Source organism: Panthera onca, chromosome E3, assembly GCF_046562875.1.
Source record: "Panthera onca isolate mPanOnc1 chromosome E3, mPanOnc1 haplotype 2, whole genome shotgun sequence".
In the NCBI taxonomy this organism is placed as follows: Eukaryota; Metazoa; Chordata; class Mammalia; order Carnivora; family Felidae; genus Panthera; species Panthera onca.
Genome location: NC_138354.1, coordinates 5,497,382 through 5,519,588, shown reverse-complemented (window position 1 = coordinate 5,519,588; position 22,207 = coordinate 5,497,382). Strand labels below are relative to the sequence as shown.

The following is a 22,207-nucleotide window of genomic DNA, read 5'->3' as shown; positions in this document are numbered from 1 at the left end:
GGGCCCCTGGGGACAGCTCCAGGACAACCAGCAGGGCTCCACAGAAAGATCATTTTCTCTCATGCATTCCTTTTGTTTCTCAAGTCTTCCTCTTTATCAAGTATTCCCCAGGCCCTAATGTACACCAGCAGGCATGTGGTAAGTTCCAGAGCAGGATATCCCAGCTGGTTTCTGGCAGATTCTACCCATCTGCAGCTACTACACCAGCCCTTCTATAGTGTCTCCCCACCCCCCGCCACACACACACACCCCCCACCAGAATTTCTAATAGGTAGGATTCTTCTTTCTTCCCCTCAAAGAACTCGAGGGTTCAGGTAAAATGAAAGATGCGGTTTCTCATACACAAAACACACTGGGGCGTCCTTTGGCCTCAATAATTTTAACCACCACAAACTCACCAGCATGCTAAAGTTCAGGGGGAAAAAAAAATCAGCCTGCTCTTCCTTATAGGCTTTATAGCTAGTGAATTCAATCATACTTTATTCCTCACCTAGCGAAAATTAAACAGGCAAGTGGTTATTGTCAATGATGCTCTAAAGCAGGGTCAGCAAACTACAGCTGCTGGACCAAATCCAAACCACTTACTTTTGTAAATAAAGTTTTACTGGCACACAGCCACAACCATTTGGTTTCACCTTTCATATCTGTATCAATGTAGCGCTACAATGGCAGAGCTGAGAGCTGAGGAGCCTTGACAGAGGCCGTATGGTCCACAGTATTTACTATTTACAATGGCAGGATATATTTACTACACAGCCCTTACAGAAAAAATTGGCCAGCCCCTGCGCCCAAGGGACTCCAATGATCAACGCATCAGAGGATGATTTTTAAATGTCCCCACCATCTGTGCTCACCTTGAAGTCTATTTCCGGGTCCTTACAGCAGGATACACAGTTTGCAACTAACACTATTAATATCATTAAACTGCACACAGACAGGATCACAAAAGAGGAGGAAACTTCTGCAGCAGGTGCCTCCCCTGGAAAGAGAAATAACTAATATTAACAAGACGGACATTCCAAGATCAACTGTACTTTGCAAACTTTACTTTGCAACTTTACTTTGCAAATCAACTTTACGTATCTTCCACCCAATATAAATGGGACCAAGAGTTAATAAAATAATGCCTAGATGCTCAAGATAAGGCAGATGATCAATCCAGGATAAGGAGTCAGGGTTTTAAAAAACAAAAAAAAAAACAACTGAATATGGAAATAACCTTAGATTTACAGAAGAGCTGCAGAGACCCTCTGAGCCCCACCACACACCCTTCACCCAGCTTCCACGGACATCAACACCTTGTGCCCCACAGCAGTCACCAAAGCGAAGCCGGTAACCTGGGGCCATACTACTAACTGAACTTTCAGCTTCATCCGGGTTTCACGGAGCATTTCACAGCTTCTGCCGTTTCCTCTTTTTTTCCAGGCTCCAGCCCAGGCTCCCAGGGTTGTGCTTACTCATCTCACCCCCTCCGTGGTTCCTCAGTCTTCCCCCGGGGGTCACAGCCTGGACACCAGGGAAGAGCGTCGGTCAGCATTTTGTACAATGTTCCTCAGTCTGGGTGGCCTGATCCCTTCCGCCGGACTGACTAGACTGAGGTCACGGATACGTGGGAAGAATCTAGAATATCACAGGGCAAACCGCCCTTCTTGTCACATCACGTCACGAGCACACAGCACTGGCACAACTTCCTCCCAGTGACATGAACCCTCATCAAGCCACTTGGCCCAGGTGGCTTCTGCCAGGTGTCACCACTGAGAAGTTACCACTTTCCCCCTTTACATATTCCTTAAAAGTGGGCCACAAAGTCCACGGCGCACTCACAGAGAAGAGGATTTAAGCTGTGCTCCTTGAAGGGAGGAACACTATAGAATCTACAGACATATGTCACCACTACCAAGGTAATTAATATTTGGGAGACACTTTGAGGCCGTGCAAATATCCTGTGTCTCCCTGAAGTTTTACACACTCATTTTCACATTTGCCATTGCGTCTTAACCTGCAGCAATCACCGCTACAATGTTCTAATGGGTGATTGTCTATGGCCCTCATTCCTTCTACATTTACTACGTGGGATTCTTCCATAAGGAAGATCTGTCTCTTCTCCCTTAATTATTTGTCTGGTCCTTTATTTAGTTACGGACTCACAGATATTTATTTTCTATTCTTTGGGTTATAATCCATCATTAACATTATTTTATGGCTTGAAACATTGCAGCTTTGGCCCCTGGCAGCTTTTTCAAGTTGAATACTGGGTCTTTTGGACATGCCCCATCTTTTCTCCAACACCTCCTCATGGAAAGCTCCAGGCTTTTCTTCTATTTTCCCTACTCTCCAGCTTTAGAATCAGCCACTTCTCCAAGGAGCCTTGGTCATAATAAGAGCTTTCTACTAGAGCAGAGGTCTGCAAACTACAGCCTGGGGCCTGTTTTTTGCATGGGGGGGGGGGGGAATTCCAGCGTAGAATGACTTTTACGTGTTTAAAGGAGTGTTTTTCAAAACAAAACAAAATGCAACTTTACTTTCAGCCAAGAATTATCTGGAAAACATCCTATTCAACCAGAGCTATTCTGAAGCTCTTCTTTTGCCCAGTGGCGTTTGAATAAGAAATAAACTACCCCCGCTCCGCCTACTTTTTGGAGATATAACTGACATACGACACATAAGTTCAATGTCCCAGTGCACCGAGGGGAAAGCAGGGACACAAGTTAAGGAACAATGTCACCATTTTCCTGAAGTGAACCTAGAGCACCTGAAGAAAACAAAAACTAACCCAAACTCCTATGTGAGCAAAACACGTTCTTGAATATAAAAATGACCTCGGCGAAGAGCAGAGGAGTCTGAAATCAACTGCACACAGAACCCAATGCCTTGCCAATAACAAGAGGTCCCTCTGTGAAGGGACAAGGCTGAAACCCACATTGTTCCACGTGGGGCTCAGGCTGGCTGAAGCCTTGCTCAAGTCTGCACTTAAAAATAACAGTTAACCAAAGGTTGCTAAGGATCTGCAAGTTCTAAACCAATAAAAATCTAAAAGAGGAAAATCCACACTTCAGACACAGAAAGTAACTCGGAGATTCCTCTCGAAGTCCAGTGTCACAGAGGGCAAGAACTCCCTAACCAGACACCTGTGCGCGTGTGGACAGCCAAGTGCGGGGTGGACCCCGAGAGCCAGCTCTCTGTGAACGGCGACCTGGAAGGAGGGGACTTCCTCTCTCTCTCTCTCCTGGCAGCTACCTGCTCTCTCATCCCGCCGGGCCTCGGCTTCCCACTGGTATTCATTCTTACAACCTTGTTGCACTCCCCTGACTCATATAATAACGATTAAATATGACTCCTGAGGCTTATACAGCAAAGCACTTTCATATACACTGCATCTTATTGATTTTTTTTAACATGCAGTTTTTGTCCAACCACATCTTAACATGGGGCATCTTGCACAGGAAAGCAAGCTGGTTTACACTGGCATTTGTTTCTTAATGGCATAAAAATAAGGGTGTGTCATAATCCAACGTTATCTGAGATTTGATGAAATATAACACAATTCCACTCAATCGTCACAACATCTCTGAGGGAATTCGATCTGTTCCACATCGTACATGAGGACAATGACAAGGCCAAAACACTAAGTGGGAAAGCGGCAGGGCCAGACTCTGGGTTCAGGGGTGGTGAGAATAAGTCCCCCTTGCTTCCCTGGCTACCACATTGTTTTGCCTCAAGGAGGCTGACTTTTAATTCTTGAAAACAGCCTAACCTAAGTACTGTGAACCAAAGTCCATCGTTGCTGATTAAAAGTTCATACTTCTGGGACTCTCCTCCAAACTCCCCAAGTGGATATTAGTTTTTTCCTCTTTTTTCACCCACAATTTTTTATGATCACATACTATCTATTTATTGTACAATTTGATCAGAACTGCCTGAAGGCCAGCTCAATTATCTGATTCACAAAACTGTCTTCTGTGAGTCACCAGGTAGGCATGAAAAGCCAGACTCCTGCTAAAAATAAATAGGTATGAGTTTTGCCCTACCTCGATAACGATAACGTACTTATTTCTGCTAAGACACTGCAGGGGTGTCTGCTCCCCAGTACTCAGATTTCTTCCATTTACATGAGGTTTATTCAACCACAGTGTCCACCAGAGCCACGGAAAGGCCTCTACAAACTAATGCTCAAGAGGAAATGTTTGCAGCTGTACCACTTTTAAAAAGTACTTTATTTACTGAATTTTTAATTAGTCCAAAGAATCGTGCTAAAAAAAAAAAAAAAGAAAAGAAAAACAAAAAACAAAACAAAACAAAACACCTCTACATACCAACGAAGGAAACACTTCCATAAAATGAAGAAATCAAACCAACCTGTGACAGGCTGGAAGGTGAGGTGGGTTTGCACAAACCACGGAGAGGAAGTAAATTCTGCTTGTGGGGAACTACAACTAAAATCCCCGAGCCCCAGCGGTTCAAACTACAAACTGAGCCCCGGAAGGTTCCTGATTGCAACTGCTGTAGTAGGAAACTACGAAGAGAGATGGCTTTCCTTCAACAGTCTGGGCCTGCAGCGTTCAGAAATGCATAAAGCAAACCAATATCCTACTACAGCAAATCGATAACCACAGGAGCGTCTCCCCACTTTTAGGCTGCTTTCCCAATCACGAACCGAGAACAAGGATAATTAGAGGTTTGGAGTAGTATGCTTCCCCAAGACACTGATTAAAAAAATAATTGGCATCTCTAAAGCACGTTCTGTGAGTTATCCTTGTACAGTTTTTAGACCATTTTAATAGATATCTGGTACTTGATTTAATAAAGCAGAAAACCTGAGAAACTCTAAGAAGTGGGTACACATTATCTGTTTTATAGACAGGTAATTTGGAGAATGCAATTTCTCGGCAATGACTCCGAGGTAAGTCAGGAGGACTACCTGATTATTAATTCAACTATTATAAATCCCTGCCCAGAACCTCGATCAGAACTTGAACACACATGTAATTAATGGAAGAGTTACTTGTGAATCCATTTTTGGATTAAATAAAAAAATGTTTAAGGTCCACAGATAAAAACAAGTGATGATATGTGCAAATCCATTAGGGACTGAAAATGCTGATATTTTAATTTTGTTATTCCTTCTTCAGGCACTAGCTGACACACTTTTACAGAGAAATTTCCTCGTTATTTACTAGTTTGCTTATCCAGAGGTAAATTCAAACCCTCTAATCCCAGGACTGGTTCCTTTGGCCACCACCACTCCCCATTCTGAAGCTATGTAAGAATGGTGTTTACATTTTTAAATAGTTGTTAAAGAAAAAAAAAAAAAAGAATATTTCATGAATGTGACATTTTAGACCAATAGCTAAATGCAAAGAGAGACAACAACCAGATATTATGTGCCTTCTGATGGGAAAATACCAGCCTATATCCGACCAACCCTCTAGACCTAAATACCAATTTATAGGAAATAAAGAGAATCATGGAACATACACACAATACCACCACCAGAATTTAATCAGCGAAGCAAGGGTACAAGAAACGCTAAAGAGGAAGAACTGTGTTGAGGGAGACGGCGAAGAGACCGAAAGAGATTTGAAAAGACGTAGCAACCAACTGCACTGTATGGGTGTCATCTGAATCATGATTCACACTCAAAAAAATCATGACACTTGAGACAACTGGAAATGTGAACACTGGTAATTGACCATATTAAGGAAGTATGACTCATTTCTCCTAGGAGTGATAATAATAATGTGATTATGTTTTTAAAAGGAGTCCTTACCTTTTACAGATAGTGACCTAGTTAAAGATGTCCGGAGCTTGCTTCCAAACAGGAACAGTACGAGGGGACTGAAAGCAATGGGGCTAGCATGGAAAAGACAGCCAGGAGCCTGAGTGAAAGCCCTGGGGAAGTCAGTATGGCAATGTCTGTCTAGTCTTGCACAGATCTGTATGTCTGAAGTCTTCCATTTGTTAAGCAATTTCTTCACATCCACTAAAATATGAAGTTTAAGCAGAGGGGCGAACTAGATACAACAGCTTGCAATCTGTACTCCCGTGTATCAGCTTGCTAGAGCTGCTGTAACAAAGTATCAAAACTAGGGGGCTTAACCAATCCTGGAGGCTACAAGTGCAACATCAAGGTGCCAGCAGGTCTGGTCCCTCCTGTGGGCTGTGTGGAAGGATGCGCTCCGGCCACTCTCCTGCCTTCTGGGAGACGGCCGTCTTCCCCCTGCATCTCCTCCCATGGTCTTCCCTCTGGATCCGTCCCCGTGTCCAAATTTCCCTTCTTTATAAAGACGCGGTCGTGTGGGATTAGGGCCTAATAACCTAATTTTAACTCGATTACCTCTGTAAAAGCCCGATCCCCAAACAGGGTCACACTGAGGTAACGGGGGGTTAGGATGTCAACATATGAATTTGAGTCGGGGTGGGGAGGGGGGAATACAATTCAAAACCAATTCTATGATGCACGTTTGAATGAAAACAAGAAAAAAACAAAAACCAACAGCTCAGAACAGCGTGTACACAATGCTACCCCGGGGGAACAGTGGTCACCAACAGGGAAGGAAACCGGGTGGCTGGGGGATGAGGAGGCGCCCTTACATCCCTTTACATTCTTGAATTTTGTACTGGGTTTTCCCAGTTTTCTTTAGCCTGCCGTCCAAACTCCTTAAGAGGCCCCAATATCACTCATGGTCGGCGACCACCTGCCCTCCACACCGGGCTCTCATCACCTCGAACTCCCTCCCTGCATCTCGTTTCATCTGCCATGAGCCTCTCACAGTCCTTCCAGGCAGGCCCTCTGCCCCTTTGGAGTCTGCAAATTCACATCCTCCCGGACCGGGAAGCTCCCGCACTGACAGCACGGACGGCCTCCCTCCACTGGTTCATCGTCACCACTCAGCTCTCAACTTGGAAACCGCCCCAAGGCCCCACAGGTTAGAGTGCCCGCCTCTGGAGCCCCCAGCACGCTGTTCGGTCCACCGCAGGGTTTATCACACCGTGTATTTTAAATGCCCAAACGTCCTCCCCGCGAGACTGCAAGCTCAACGGGGTCAGTGACCAGGACTGGACACTCCGGCAATGACTCCAGGGCCCAGGACAGAGAGCCTGGCACTCACTCAGAAGGGGGAGGGGGTGGAGTCAGAAAGATGGCAACTGAGGGGCCGGAGAAAAGGAGGGAAGACGGAGAGAGAAATCCACAATTCGTCTACTGGTTACCAGAAGAAACATGCTTTCAGGGTCAAACAAGGAAGATTATAAAAGCAGCATTCCTTCGACAATTTTATGCTCTTATCTGGCAAAGATTTTCCTCCCATTACCAGTCACAGTCCAACCGACACCGGCACCGTGTCGGGGTGGTTCTGACCCTTCCCACTATTAATAGTTTACCACTTACTGCCCAGGTCACAGACAACTCCCACATGCTTTATTTACCCGTTTTGCAACTCATGTTTAGGAGTATCACTATTTTCTTTAAGGAGTAAGTTTTCTCAAAAAGTGGATCTCCCCCTACTTATGTTCTCCTGTGATAACGAGTATTTATTCACACCTGTGCCCTCCACACACTTCATTTTGCTGGAAGCTGTCCGAGCAGAGTCACTCTGCCAGCAAGACAGGACTTGAAAGGTGCCCTCTCCTCCCTCCACAGGAGCCCCCACCAGGAGGTGCTGGCCTGGGCGGGGGGTGGGGGTGGGGGGAGACCAGCACATGAGCAGGGCTCCACTCCCAAACTGGTGAGAGAAGGAGGAAAAGGAAAAAAAAAAAAAAAAAAAAAAAAAAGGAATCCTGACAGATGCCTTCTAAGATAGGACACTAAATTTGCTTTGGGGGCGCCTGGGTGGCTCAGTCGGTTGAGCGTCGGACTTTGGCTCAGGTCACGATCTCACAGTCCCTGAGTTCGAGCCCCGTGTTGGGCTCTGTGCTGACAGCTCGGAGCCTGGAGCCTGCTTTGGATTCTGTGTCTCCCTCTCTCTCTGCCCCTCCCCCGCTCATGCTCGCTCGCTCTCTCTCTCTCTCTCTCTCTCTCTCCCTCCCCCCTTCAAAAATAAATAAAAACATTTTTAAAAAATTTTAAAAAAATTTGCTTTAGTCTCAACACTGTGTATTAATGTGCCCAGGCCACCATTACAAGCCACTGCACACCCGGCGGTTTAAACAGAAATCCACGGTCTCACGGCTCTGGAGGCTGCAAGTCCAAGATCAAGATGTGGCAGGGTTGGTCTCTTCTGAGGCCCTTCTCCTTGGCCTGCAGATGACAGCTGTCTTCTCTGTGCCTTCACGTGGTCTTTCTGTTTGTGCACCCTCGGTACCTCTGCCTGTGTTCGAATTTCCTCCTCTTATGAGGACACCAGTTGTCCTGGATTAGCAACTAAGGAGCTAATGGCCTCGTTTTAACCTATTCACTTGTTTAAAGACTTTACCTCCAAACACCATCACCTTCCGAGGGACTGGAGGTGGGCTGGGTTGGAACCAGGACTCAACGTGGCCCATAACGCTGTACGTTTACTAATTTAGGAACAGCATCCCCACTGGCAGGGGACCCATCTTGGGCAGCACATGCTGCCTTCCTCCCTGGGTCCCAGGACCGGGGAAGCAAGCACCGCACGTGTGTGTCACTCTGTCGTTTTCTCTTTTCTCTACCCTCTGGCCTCTGGAAATTCACATGAGAGATTTTAGCGGCTACTTAACAAGTAAAACCGCTCGCTGGCCACTGGGCTGACTAGACAAAGGGAGCTCAGTACAACTCAGGGAAGCTAAGGACCAGCCATCTTCCAAACTGGTCCTGACACAAAGTCCACTTCTAAACACATAGTTTTGGCTTTTTTTTTTTTTCCCCTTTTTTCTGTAAGGGTAGGACCAATAATTGGACCTTTTCCAGTATTCTGACAAGTAGCTTCACATCCTGGAGACTTAGGAAAATGAACCATCATCATACTACTTGGGGGAAGAAATTCAGACGATCACCGCAGATCACGTATTTCTACTTAACAACTCAAAATGACAAACCCATCTATCATAAAGGTTTCCTTGCACAGAATCTTGAGTCACTAAATGTTTTCCTTGCCTCCTAGTATAACACTACATCTCTTTATAATAACATTAAATAATCTAGAACCTCCCTAATGTAATCTAATATTAGGAGAACACAAAGCATAGCGCTAAATACACTCAACCACACACAACAGTAAAGAGTGCATTGATCTAGTTGATGAATCAGAGATTCCACAAAGACCCCGAAGCCAGAATATCAACAGCCTAGAAAAACATATCGTGCTGTGTCCTAATCACAGACAGTGAAGTGTTCTTTTTGTTCGAAGATGATTTTCAAGGTCAGCCAACCCAACCGTTCTCTCGTACTTGCAGAAAGGTTACATAATTTGAGTGCTGACTGAATACCTGTGAACACGATCATTTTATGTGACGTTGCTGTTTCTCTTTGCCTATTCCATCAGATGGTTATCAAAGATTCATTCCATTCCAATTTTTTTTAATTTTTTTTTTAACGTTTATTCATTTTAGAGACAGAGAGAGACAGAGCATGAATGGGGGAAGGTCAGAGAGAGAGGGAGACACAGAATCTGAAACAGGCTTCAGGCTCTGAGCTGTCAGCAAAGAGCCCGACGCGGGGCTCGAACTCATGGACTGCGAGATCGTGACCTGAGCCGAAGTCGGTCGCCCAACCGACTGAGCCACCCAGGCGCCCCAATTCCATTCCAATTTTAAAAACACTAACTAGGACGGAGACTACCACAGAAGAGCTAATCTGACATGGTAACAGCCCGGCCAAAGCAATGTCAGGTTTACAGAACTCTGTCAGACTACAGTGCTCCTATGCCCAGGGAAAAAATGGCAGGGATGATATTTTATGAACTACAATCTTAATTAAGTTGATGGCACAGTTTGGTCGTGGAGCAATCCACAGTGCTCAGATGTCTGTAACAGCACTGAATCAGGATCTTTCTGCAGTCCAGGAAGGCAGCCCAGGAACAGGCAGCATCTGGTTCCACAAGTAGAAACTCAAGGCCAGCCTCCCAGGGCTTCTTCCCCCATAAGTGGTCACTTCAGTGTACCACTAATATCCAGGGGAAAGAACATTGTGTCTTTCCATAGGCCTTCCCTCTGAAATCTGTAGAAACGCACAGGTAGTCAATGGCAGTACTGGATTCACGGCACTCAGCCAATACAATTTCTGCACGATAGGATCCACGGACGGGAGAGAACCTCAATGTGTGTTCCTCACTTCCCAGGTAGGGCAGGCCCTAAATACCCTAGAAAAACACATCTACCTTCTTCTTTAAGTTTTCCTATAGGACTTTGATATAGAGTCTATGGTCTCAGAAACTTTCTAGCTTCCTACAGTCTCACTGAAATTCTTGCTAATATGATTGAAATGTATTCTTACTTAGGCAATGTGTCTTTCTTTCTCTTACTTTCTCTTTTTCCTTCTGTATGTATGTATGTATGTATGTATTTAGAGACCACAAGTGGGAGAGAGGGACAGAGGGAGAATGAATTTAAATAAACTTAGGGGCACCCGAGTGGCTCAGTCGGTTAAGCGTCCGACTTTGGCTCAGGTCATGATCTCATGGTCCGTGAGTTCGAGCCCCACATCGGGGTCTGTGCTGACAGCTCAGAGCCTGGAGCCTGGTTTGGATTCTGTGTCTCCCGCTCTCTCTGACCCTCCCCATTCATTCTCTGTCTCAAAAATAAATAAACGTTAAAAAATTTTTTTAAAACAAAAATCTTTTTAAGCCAAAAATATTTTTATCACCTTTAATTAAACAGTACAACTTCATTTCATAGGTGGAAACTAAATTGTTATTCTTACAAATTGTTTTTTAAAAAGTTAAATATGAATGTGGACACTGAGCCTCATTATATACAAGTCAGAACTTCAGTTTCCTAATTTTCAATAAGGAATTATCTTTAGTAGTTCAAGGATCTTCTATATGACAACTATGGTTAAGTTTCATCTCCGCATTTTCAGACAGCGAACAGAAACGGATATCCAGAGGAGAAACGATCGGAAATAGTCTCTGCGTGCACACCACACAAAGCAGTGTTCCAAGGGTACAAAGCAGAGCACTTGGTGAACAGGGTGGTCTGGCGGGTAGGGTCCCTCATCAGGATAGGTCTGCCACTGAGTGACTGCTGGGACTGAACTCACCACACGGAATGGCCCTGAGCCTCAGCGCCTTCACCTGTAAAGTGGCCGGTCAGCTTTAAAACTCTCTGTACAAGGATTCATCATTCTAAAATTGTATGAGTCTACCAAGTGCCTGTATGGATAATACTGGAAATCAGATCTTTTATTAAAGTTAACTGTACTTTTCTTAAAGAAAATGAAGTTCAATTACAGGTTTCGGGACCGTACCCAGGCAGCAGGCTTCTGATGCAGCAGTCCCGGGGGACTATTTTGGTTAAGTTTGTTGTTTTTCAGTGTCTCACCAGCAATCAGTGTCCTGGTGTTGCGTTTTAATAATAGTCTGAAGTCAGAGTCAAGTGGGGTTCTGCGCTGTGACGGGCAGGCTGCATCCTTGGAAAGTAACCGTTGCTGCTGACACAGAACCATCCTACACAGGCACACTGCCAGGTGGAACCAGGAAGAGGCATTTTTTTTTTTCCTTGTGAAAGGAACACAGGCTGAATTTACCGGGGATTTGGGGAAGAAACTGCAACATGAAAAATACTTCAAACTTAGTGGCTTATCTGAGAGGCAACCAATAGACCACAAGACTGGTTTTGCAATAAAAAGCTGAAATTACAAAATTTTACAATTGCTCACTGGTTAAAGTAGCAATTGTAAATGTGCAAAATGATTGCACAACTCATCCTCCTCTACCTTCTAAGTCCAAGATGCCTTAGAGATTTACTTCCTATAATTAAAGGTTGCAATGATATCATGTCAAACCCAAGTCTCCCATGCACTAGAGCAAGCAAGAGAAAAGGCCGTTTTCGGGATGGACTTTAAACATGGGCCTCAGAAAGGAAAAAAAAACCATGAGCCTTTAAAAAATTAAATAATAGTGTTTTCACTATGGGATACCAGCAGCTTCCCTCCCAAAACTCACTACGGCGGGGGCACCTGGGCGGCTCAGTCGGTTAAGCATCCGGCTCTTGATTTCAGCTCAGGTCACTATCTCACAGTTCATGAGATCGAGCCCCATGTTGGGCTCCAGGCTGAGCGTGGAGCCTGCTTGGGATTCTCTCTCTCCCTCTGCCCCTACCCTGCTCTCTCTCAAAATAAATAAACTTAAAAAAAAAAATCACTGTCGTAGATGTCTGTAACTAAATTCTCTTCTCCCATCCAAGGCACACACGTGCCAAAAACAAGTCCTGAATTATCTGTACTAGTATGTGAGCCTAGGATGTTCTTAATCAAACTGCACCCATTATACAATCATTACAATGTAGCAGTTTCAGAGATTAAACAGTGTACTTTCTTTAGCTCATCATAAGACTATTCTGTACATGCCAATACATCCACAGCAAATATACAAAAATATATCAACGGGCTTAAAAAAAAGTACTTGTGGGAAGATATGAAATAGGCTACAAATCCCAGGCTATTCTAAAATAAGCCAGCTCAGAAAAATAAACTTTTTGAAAGCAAGACGTTAATGACATGATATTATCCTGGAAAGAAACGGCCCTGTGAGTTACTGAATAGGTCATGAATCCGGGGCTCTCACACTGCCGTGCGCACGTCTCACCTGGGGAATCAGGAATGTCCCTGCGTTACGCCTGCTCTCGCTTCATTTCCTTGCTAATCTGAGCTCGGGCGGGAAGAACCCTGGGCAGTCCAGGGCTGGCATGTCTACACCACGAGGCTCTCGGCTCACAACACTGGCATCTGACTGTCAGGCTTCCAGCTCGCAGTTTTTACTCGTTATTTATACGAGATATTTATAAAACGTAAAGAGGCTATTATTTATACTGACTTCCAGAGAGGGACTGAAATTAAAAAAAAAAAAAAAAAAGCCATTTAGAGCTGTGACTGTGTTCTGCCCTGCAGTGTTTAAATTCCTTTGTGGTTATCGCATACCTACTTTTCACAGGAAGCTTCTTCAGAACAATATTCATGTGCTGTGGTCAGGAGCAGAAGTCTCTTTAGAATTCAGGTGTTGACATTAATTTTTAAAATTTAAATTGTTCTTCCTTCCTTGAGTCTCACTAGTCACCCAAGCCAACAGATTTCTATCAAATAAGTGATTGGCTCGGCGGGTTGAGCGTCCAACTCTTGATTTTGGCTCGGGTTGTGATCTCGAGGTTCATGGGACTGAGCCCCACATCAGGCTCTATGCTGATAGCGCGGAGCCTATTTGGGATTCTCTCTCCCCCCGCCCCCGCCCCTCCCCTGCTCACGTGGAGACTGGAAGAAAAAGGAACTTCAAAGTGGAGAAAGTTGACAACAGGTGATCACAGCCAGGTGGTGAAGTGACCGGTCATGTTGAAAGCATGTACCCTTGACAGGACATGATTAGAATGGCACTTTATCTCTGTGGTCTTCCTCCCAAAAACAGCTGACCCCGGTCTAACCAACGAGAAAAACATCAAACTCCTCAAGAACTGTCAAGATCACTGAAACAGGAGAACATACCAATGAAGCCCGAGGAGACAGGACATTAAATGGAATGTGGTATCCCGCACCGAAAAGGGACATCAGGGAAACACTACAGAAACATGAACAAAGTATGGACTTCAGTTGATACTAATGAATTATTAGTAGTGGCTCCTTAGCTGTGACAAGTGTATCACACTGATGTAAGACGTGACCAAGAGGGAAAACCCTGCCTATGCGGGAACTCTTTGTACTATCTTTGCAACTTTTCTGTAACTCTAAAATTGTTCTAGGGGTGCCTGGGTGGCTCAGTGTGTTGAGCATCCAACTTCGGCTGAGATCGTGATCCCGTGGCTCGGGAGTTCGAGCCCCACATCAGGCTTGCTGCTGTCAGCACAGAGCCCCCTGGGACCCTTTGTCCCTCTCTCTCTGTGCCTCCCCCACTTGCGCTCTCTCAAAAATAAATAAAAAACGTCTTAAAATATACTAAAAAAATAAAATTGTTCTAAAAGATAAGGTTTATTATTAAAAATAAGGCCACTATAAATGGCCTTGTTGCAGGCAACGGGCTGTGGGCTGTGGCTGGATGAAAAGCAAAGTTTGCGGGAGCGTGAGAGGCTCTAGGCTGACATCCTCTCCTTCTGGCTGCCACACTCTCTGGAGTACTGGGCTGCAAGCTTCGTTCCCCAGCACCGTCTTCACCAACCTCACACGCAACCTTTGAGCGTCCACAGCCTGTGATCATGCAGATACTGGAAACACCGAGGATGCAGGACACAGTCCTCGCAGTCCTGGTAAAGAGACGGGACTTGAAGAAACAGGTGGCAGCTGCTAAATGCAAACGGGAGACTGGGACAGGCAACCCAAACCTCTTCCGGTCACAGAGCCCGTCGGTGAAGTTTCTTCACATTCCTTCCACTTCATGTGCATTGATTCACAAACCATAAAACGTGTTAGTGTGCCAATATATTCTGTACCTTTAAAAGTCACGTATGCCAACATTTTTAAAGGATGAAACGAAAACTAAAGGCTGAAGCTCCAAAGTTTCCGTCCCGCACCCCATGGAACATCATGTCCCACAAGTAAACACTTCTAGTGGGAGGTCACTGGTGGAAGAAAGCTCTGGGGTCTGGGCGAGGTCTTGGTAGGGCACTGGGGCTGCAAAGAGGTGAGAAGAACTGAAAGAAAAAGACGACAGCACACAGAGGTGCTAGGAAGAGCCAGACTACCGCAGACAGAATATATATGGTGAGCTGGGAGAGAGGAATTCGCACAGAATAACCTGCAAACGAAAGCAGACTAACTTAGCTCTTAAAGTGCCATGAAAGCCAGAGCGTGGGGGCAGGCAGGGACCGCCGATGCCCCGCCAGGCGCATGACCTTTGCTGACCGATGCTTCCCAAACTGGGGTCAGATGCTGCAGGCCAGGGGCTACCCTAGCCACACCACAGCACAGGGTTTCAGCGTACCTGAAATCGATGGTAATTTAAGCCTTTTCCACAAACATATACTACACAGTAAAATGCAAAATCCGCCAAATTGTCAAAAGCAAAAGGTGTCAACACCATGCCCCAAGCCCCAGGAGGGTGGAAGTGTACAAAGTCACTCTTTTGCAGTCGGGGGGGGGGGGGGGGGGGGGGGGCTGCAGAGCACTGGTCTGGATGAGGATGAGCCCAGGAAGACCTTGAGAGGTGAGGCACTCCCCATGTTGTGGTTTTGGGCACCTGGCGTATTTGGTGTTAACAATTCTAATTTCGCCCATTTGAATCACAATAAAGTCAAATGAAATTTGGAATCTCTGCCTTATACTAACCATTGGGGGAAAAAACACCTTTTTAAAAAAATACTGAGGTTATTTTTCTGATAGGCCTGTTCTTTGTGGCAAATAACTGTAATGCCGAGGCATGGTTCCAAATTAGTCACTTGCTAACAATTTAAAAATACTTCACTCCAATATTTTGCTGTGACACACTGATTTTACCATATTTCCTCAGCTTTCTCTTACAGCGTCTTCATATGAAGATTTACAGAAAAGTTGAGAATCTAATCTAAAAAAGACCCTAGATGTAGCAATCTGTTTTAGACCAGGAGTGATTGTACAACTTTTCCTCTAATCTTTCCTTCCTCGTCCCTGAGTAATAAATAAACCTTTTAAGGGGCACCTTGGCTGGCTCAGTTGAGGGAGTGTGAAGCTCTGAGTCTCAGGGTCATGGGCTTGAGCCCCATGTTAGGTGCGGATTCCTTTAATAAACTTTAAAGAAATAAAATAAACTTTTTTAAGAAGAGTAAAACACAGCTAGAAGGCTACAAAAATACAGGGTGCCTGGATGGCTCAGTCAGGTAAGCACCTGACTTCAGCTCAGGTCGTGACCTCCCGGTTTGTGTGTTCAAGCCTCGAATCATGCTGACTGTGCAGAGCCTGCTTGGGATTCTCTCTCTCTCTCTCTCTCTCTTCCTTGTTTTCTCTCTCTCTTGAAATAAATAAGCTTAAAAAAAAAAAAAGACTACAAAAATACATGATTTTAAAAGACAGAGAGGAAGCAACTCAGTCACACTCATCTCTCCAAATGACATTTTCTAAGGGAAGGTCTCAGCCCTGTGGTGGTTCTACCACAGCCCAGCTTAACGGGCTGTCTTCAGGGACGCTTTGTGGGAGTATACATTTTGTTTGGGATCAACTCAACCTCCACTGCCTGCAGTTCCTTTAAGTACATTAAAACCAGAAACTGTTCACGTGCAAGAGCTTTAATTATCTTGACATTTAAAAACGGGTTTATTACATAAAAGTGGGCTAATCCAGATCATCTTAAATAAGTCAGACTTCTCTGTAAAGGATCTCTTCCTCACCCACCACACAGCAAATTATTTTAAGTAACAAAGGTTTTTAAATTCAGTAAACTCTAGGCATGCCATAAGCAGCTACCACGGTGAGTTCCTTCTTGGAACCATACCACTCACCATTAGCTGATGCCACGGTAACCCACCAATCTTACAAGGAAATCTGAAGCAATGAAGACGCCTAACGTGGCCGACATGGCACACCAGCATGATGCGACCTCACCCTCCCCAAACCCTTTAGGTAAATATCATCATCCCTTTATTTTTTAATTTTTAAAAAATGTTCATTTATTTATTTGGGGGGGGGGGGTAGGGAGAGAGGGAGAGAGAGAGAGAGAGAGAGAGAGAGAGAGAGAGAGAATCCCAAGCAGGCTCCGCACTGTCAGCACAGAGCCCAACGCAGGGCTCAATCTCACAAACCATGAGACCATGACCTGAGCCGAAATCAGGAGTCAGGTGCTTAACCAACTGAGCCGCCCAGGCACCCCTTAATTTTATTTTAGAGAGACCGCGCACGCGTGAGTTGGGGAAAGGGGCAGAGGGAAATGGAAAGAGAGAGAAAAAAATCTCAAGCAGGCTCCACACTCAGTGCAAAGCCTGATGCAGGGCTCAATCCCATGACTCTGGGATCAATCATGACCTGAGCCAAAATCAAGAGTCGGACGCTCAACCAACTGAGGCACCCAGGTGCCCCTCAGCATTTTTTTTTGAGTTGAGTTTTGAGAAGCTCGGAGAGGTCAAGTAACTGGCCCAAGGTCTCAAAGCTATTGAAGCGGCAAAGGAAGGCCTCCCACCCAGACTACCTCCAAAGTCCAAGTTCTGTCCACAACACCCGCTCCTCCGGACTGGTTCACGACTTACACTCTCAACAGGACTGAAAGGTTGGATTCTTTTTATACGTCCATCTATAAGGACTTTTTTGAGGACTCACTTGTTTGCTTCAGAACCCTGGCCACCCCTTACATTACATTTCATTTATGTTACAAATCTTTTTTATTACACGTACAGCTGTTATCTGACACAGCAGACCCAAGGACTCTCTAAATTTCAAGACAATTGCATGAACAGTCAGCACATTGATATCAGCAAAACTGTAGAGATTTGATAACTTCAATGCTCATCAGCTACAAAACTGTTGGACAGACTTCCTATTACTGTGCAAATGAACATACTTAGTTACCCCAAAAATACCACCAACTGAGAGCAAATACCAACACTCCCAACCTAAATGAAATCTTGAGCCTCACAGCCATAAATCCTGAGATGATCAGCACGAAAAGCCTGTTGAAAATAATTTTTATTTCTCAGATGCCATCGAAATAAACACAAAAACTCACACTTAGAATTCACTTTAGAAAGCACTTCCTTTACTGCAGAATCTTTCTCAAGATCCAAGGCTGTTTGTTTAATCTAAAATGAGAGCCCCGGTTTCACTAGCTGCTGTTTAATAAGTAGCTGAGTCCCACTGGCTTCACAGACTTGTGTGAGCTCCTTTATCTGGAACTGCTAACAGCTTCCTCTGTACTCTGTGACCTAATATGCCACAGGACAACAGAAGTGGGCTTCCTGGTGTAACCACTATCCTGGTATTAATAACAAACAGGGGACTTAGGGGAATGTATACAAATACACTATCTCTTTCTATGATGTGACTGAGAATCTCACAAAAGGTACATAAGTGTTTTCTAAGACAAGAATGACCTCATCACTAGGAATGGAGAAAAGAATTTCTCAACTGTAACCTTAGTCTGGTCGTTCAACGGTGTGTGAAAACAGTGGACTTTCTCCCTTTATGTAAGCTTTCCAGTGAGGACAGACACGATCTCCGTCTACACAGCCAGCAAGGGCCCTTGCAGAAATACACATTCTCAGGAAAAGGCTCCCAAAGAGGGCAGGAGCGACTCCCAGAGCAATAAAGACAGGCCCAAAATAAAGTTCAACCAAGAAATGCTTTCCTTGTACACCTGAAACTAATATAACACTGTACATTAACCAACTTAAAGAAAGAGAGAGAGAGAGAGAAAGAAAGAAAGAAAGAAAGAAAGAAAGAAAGAAAGAAAGAGGGGTGCCTGGGTGGCTCAGTCGGTTGAGTGTCCAACTTCGGCTCAGGTCATGATCACATGGTTCGTGAGTTCGGGTCCCGCGTTGGGCTCTGTGTGGACGGCTCAGAGCCTGGAGCCTGCTTCAGATTCTGTGTCTCCCTCTCTCTCTGCCCCTCCCCCACCTGTGCTCTGTCTCTCTCTCTCTCTGCCTCTCAAAAATAAAAAAAAATAATTAAAAAATGTTTTTAAATATATTTAAAAAAAGAAAGAGCGAGTCTTCTTGCCTGATAGGCAAAGGCAATCCACGTATTTACAAAGCTTAATTATGACTGAATGGGTAAATACCCTTTTCAACTTCCGAAACCTAGAAATGAATTTTGGATGAATTCTGGCTGAATTTTAGTTAACTGCCTCATTTCTTTCCCCCCATGCAAATGGGCTGGCAAAGGAAAACATTCAAGTATTTTTTCCAACCTATTTTTGATAAGCCACGCTTTCTCCAAGGCACTATCAAGCAGTTTGGAATTTAAGTGGAAAGAACAAAGCCGAGGAGGCAAAAGACTACATGCGAGGCATGTATCCTGAATTTGAAAAGGGCCAGCCCTACTTCTGTGTGGAGCGCAGTCCCCACAGAATCAGAGGCTTGAGGGTTACAACGCTTCCAACATTTAACTGCCCTTTCAGCTCACATATATGTTCAAGACGGGTTCCTCTCTCTTAACCAGTGAGCTCACTTATCAGGATCAGCTCAAAGGTTTCTTTATTCTTCTTGGTCACATACATCTTCATCAAGAATCCATCTCCATTACCAGGATTAATAATCTCTTTTGGATGGAAACACAAACCCACAAATCTATGTGTGACTGAGCACCTCTTCCACAGAATTTAACCCCAGGGACCTGTCACTCATATGCCACATGTCTAATTGTATTCCTTCTGAGCAACAGAATACGAAGGGGAAATCTGCAAAAGCTGCTATAAGTCACCACATATTTCTTTATGCTTTATTCATGCCAAAATTTGGTATTTCTATTTATGGATTACTTTTCCTGATTGTCTTGTTTTACAATGCTCCCCCCAAAACCTCCAATATTCTGATCTGTACCTCCGTAAAAATGGAGGTGAAAGTGAAAGAACGGAATAAAAATCATGTTAAGAGGTTTATAAGGAGGGGCACCTGGGTGGCTCAGTTGGTTAAGCATCGACATCAGCTCAGGTCATGATCTGGTGGTTTGTGGGTTTGAGTCCTGCATCGGGCTCTGTGCTGACAGCTCGGAGCCTGGAGCTTGCTTCGGATTCTGTGTCTCCCTCTCTCTTTGCCCCTCCCATGCTTATGCTCTGTCTTTCTCTCTCAATAAATAAACTTAAAAAAAAATTTTTTTTTAAAGAGGTTTATAAGGAGATACATTCCTATAGGTTCCCACATAGAGTCTGTTTTTCAAAATATATAAAAACTTAAGTGCAAAGTCATCTGGAAACTTCTTGAATCCCTTTCACATAAATACTCTTTACACACTATCCTACTCTGGTGCTAATTTTCAATTTCACCATCAGTTTCAATATCACCATCCACGTTCTTCTGTATTGTCTTTTACAACTTTGTCACTTTCTGTGACTCATACCTGGGCTGCATACACTTCTCATAACATCCACTTTTCTTGTCTATCAGATCAGAAAACAGAATTCACCTAACAAATATTTGATCTAAGGCAGTGGCAAAAATTTAGCGATACATTACGTGGTACAGTGATAACAGTTAATACCCAACTAAAGGGCACTCAATGACAGAACTTGGTGTAGCTCTGGAAACATTATTTATAACTTGCATAGTGGATGCGTTTGTCTTTACTGGGCAAGGGAACTTCCACATTGTGTAGCCGGTTAACATCGTATTAAAATAACTCTTAACCTCAAGAGTATTCCGAAACACTTACAAGACCTAAGGTGGGGAAGTGGAAAAATCACATAACTAGGGAAATCTCAGACATGGGTTTCAGATGTGGCTCCGCCTACAATTTAGCTGTGTCACCTTGGGTAGGTCATTTGACCCCCCCAGGGCCTCAGTATCTTCAACTGCGAAACAAAGATATCAGGTTAAATTTTCTTTAAGGACTCTTTCAATTCCAAAATTTCATGAATCTATGAAATTTCAGTCTCTCCTTACTTCAAAGACAAGCACTAGATCTTAACCCAGATTTTTTTTTTTTTCTTTAAAAAAAAAAAATGACTCAACTTGGGATGCTTTCCTCGGGTAAAGTTTTATCTGGGAAAATAAACCACAACTGAAGAGGATGTCGAGAAAATGGGGAGGAAAAAAAGAAAAAGAAAAGAAAACCACACACTGACGTAGCTAAAATAGAAACTTCAATCACCCTTGGGCCATTCTGTCAATAGTTATTCAAAGACTGCTACTCTAATCACTGGCTTCCTAAAATAGAAATATTTACAGAGTTGTTTCCTTTCCATTCCTTGAGATTCAATCCGAAAAAAAGCACAGCGTCTAAAATCAATTTACAACTTCAGAACAAGTTGCAGGGAGCGAATGAAACTCCGCACAGTTCATTAAGCCATTTGCATTCAAGTAAAATTAGGGCTAAGAAACGGTTCTTAATATAAGATGTGAGAAACGCACAGAAGGCAGGTGACATCTGAAAGGGAAGCAGAACTGCCAGAAAGGGATGTAGGCTGAGGACCTCCGGGCAACAGGTTCAGAGCAGGTACCGCAGCCTACGCCGGGAGGGGTCGATCGCTGCCGCCCGGCTCGCCGCCCTCCCCGGGCCCAACCGCATCGCTTCGCCCCCGCTTCGGCCCTGGAGAGGCTGCCCGCTCCCCCACCCCACGCCCCTGCGGCAGAAACCTCCCTAATCGCTTGCTTCCCCGGGGCCTCCCGCCCTGGCAGGCCCTCCGATTCCTCGGCGTCGCCGGACGGGGCCCGCCGCCTCCTCCCCTGCCACCGCCGTCGCAGCGGCCCCGCAGCCTGGGTTCCCGCAGCCGCGTCCCCGCAGCGGCCCCGCTCACCTGCACCTGTTTGCGGAAGTGGCGCGGCCCCGGCACTGCCGGCGGCCAGGAGCAGCGGCAGTAGCAGCAACGCCGGCGGCCCCGGCATCTCGCCCACTGCACGACCCCCGGGGCCGGCTCTCGGGTCTCCTTCCGTCGGTCCGTCCGTCAGTCGGTCCTGCCTGCCTCAGCGGCACCCGCGCCAGCTGCTCCTGAGCACACGTCGCTTCGGCCAAACCTCAGCCCGGCTCCTAGTCCGCACCCGCCGCCCCGGCCACAGAAACACCATCCTTCCCGCCCGCCCGTCTGTGCCGCCGCCGCCGCCGCCTCTCAACAGCAGCAACGGCAGCAGCCCTGCGGAGCCGCGGGCCAGGGCAGCCGCGCTCCTGCCGCCATGATGGGCTGCGTCATGTGACGTAGGGTGGGGGCGGGATGCCGTGACAAACAGCCCAGCCAGCCAATCGTCCGTTCCACACCGGCCCCAGAGGCCCCGCCCACCACCCTGAAAGAGGGAGGGTGGCCGCCGGTGCGCCCCCTGCAGACCGAGGAGTGCGTGGGCAGCAGGTAATGCCGACAATTATTTTAAATTCTAAAATACAGGGAAGTATAAAGAAGACAATAAAAAGCATTCAGAATCCATCTGATTTTTTTTCAGTATTTTAAAACGAGCAAAACTAGGCCTGTTTTGTCTTCTGCCTTTTTTACTTGGCATAGCCGTTTTAGGCTCTTCTCTCCTTAGGTTGACCTATACATCTTAGCAGCCATCAAGAATACTTGGG

The 22,207-nt window shown here is 45.4% G+C and overlaps 1 protein-coding gene across 2 annotated transcripts in view; it reads right to left on the bottom strand.

Annotated features, from left to right (window-relative positions):
* LMTK2 (lemur tyrosine kinase 2) overlaps positions 1-21,850 on the bottom strand; it is an 80,821-nt gene extending 58,971 nt beyond the window's left edge. The window contains exons 1-2 of one of the 2 annotated variants that reach the window (XM_060649517.3): positions 21,450-21,850; positions 855-979 (exon numbers count right to left, since the gene is read on the bottom strand). In XM_060649517.3, coding sequence (XP_060505500.3) covers positions 855-979; positions 21,450-21,537 — 213 coding nt within the window. In that variant the 5' untranslated portion in view covers positions 21,538-21,850. The remainder of the gene's footprint in view (positions 1-854; positions 980-21,449) is intronic. The other variant, XM_060649518.3, reaches the window with a different exon arrangement.
* Positions 21,851-22,207: the final 357 nt, after the last annotated feature.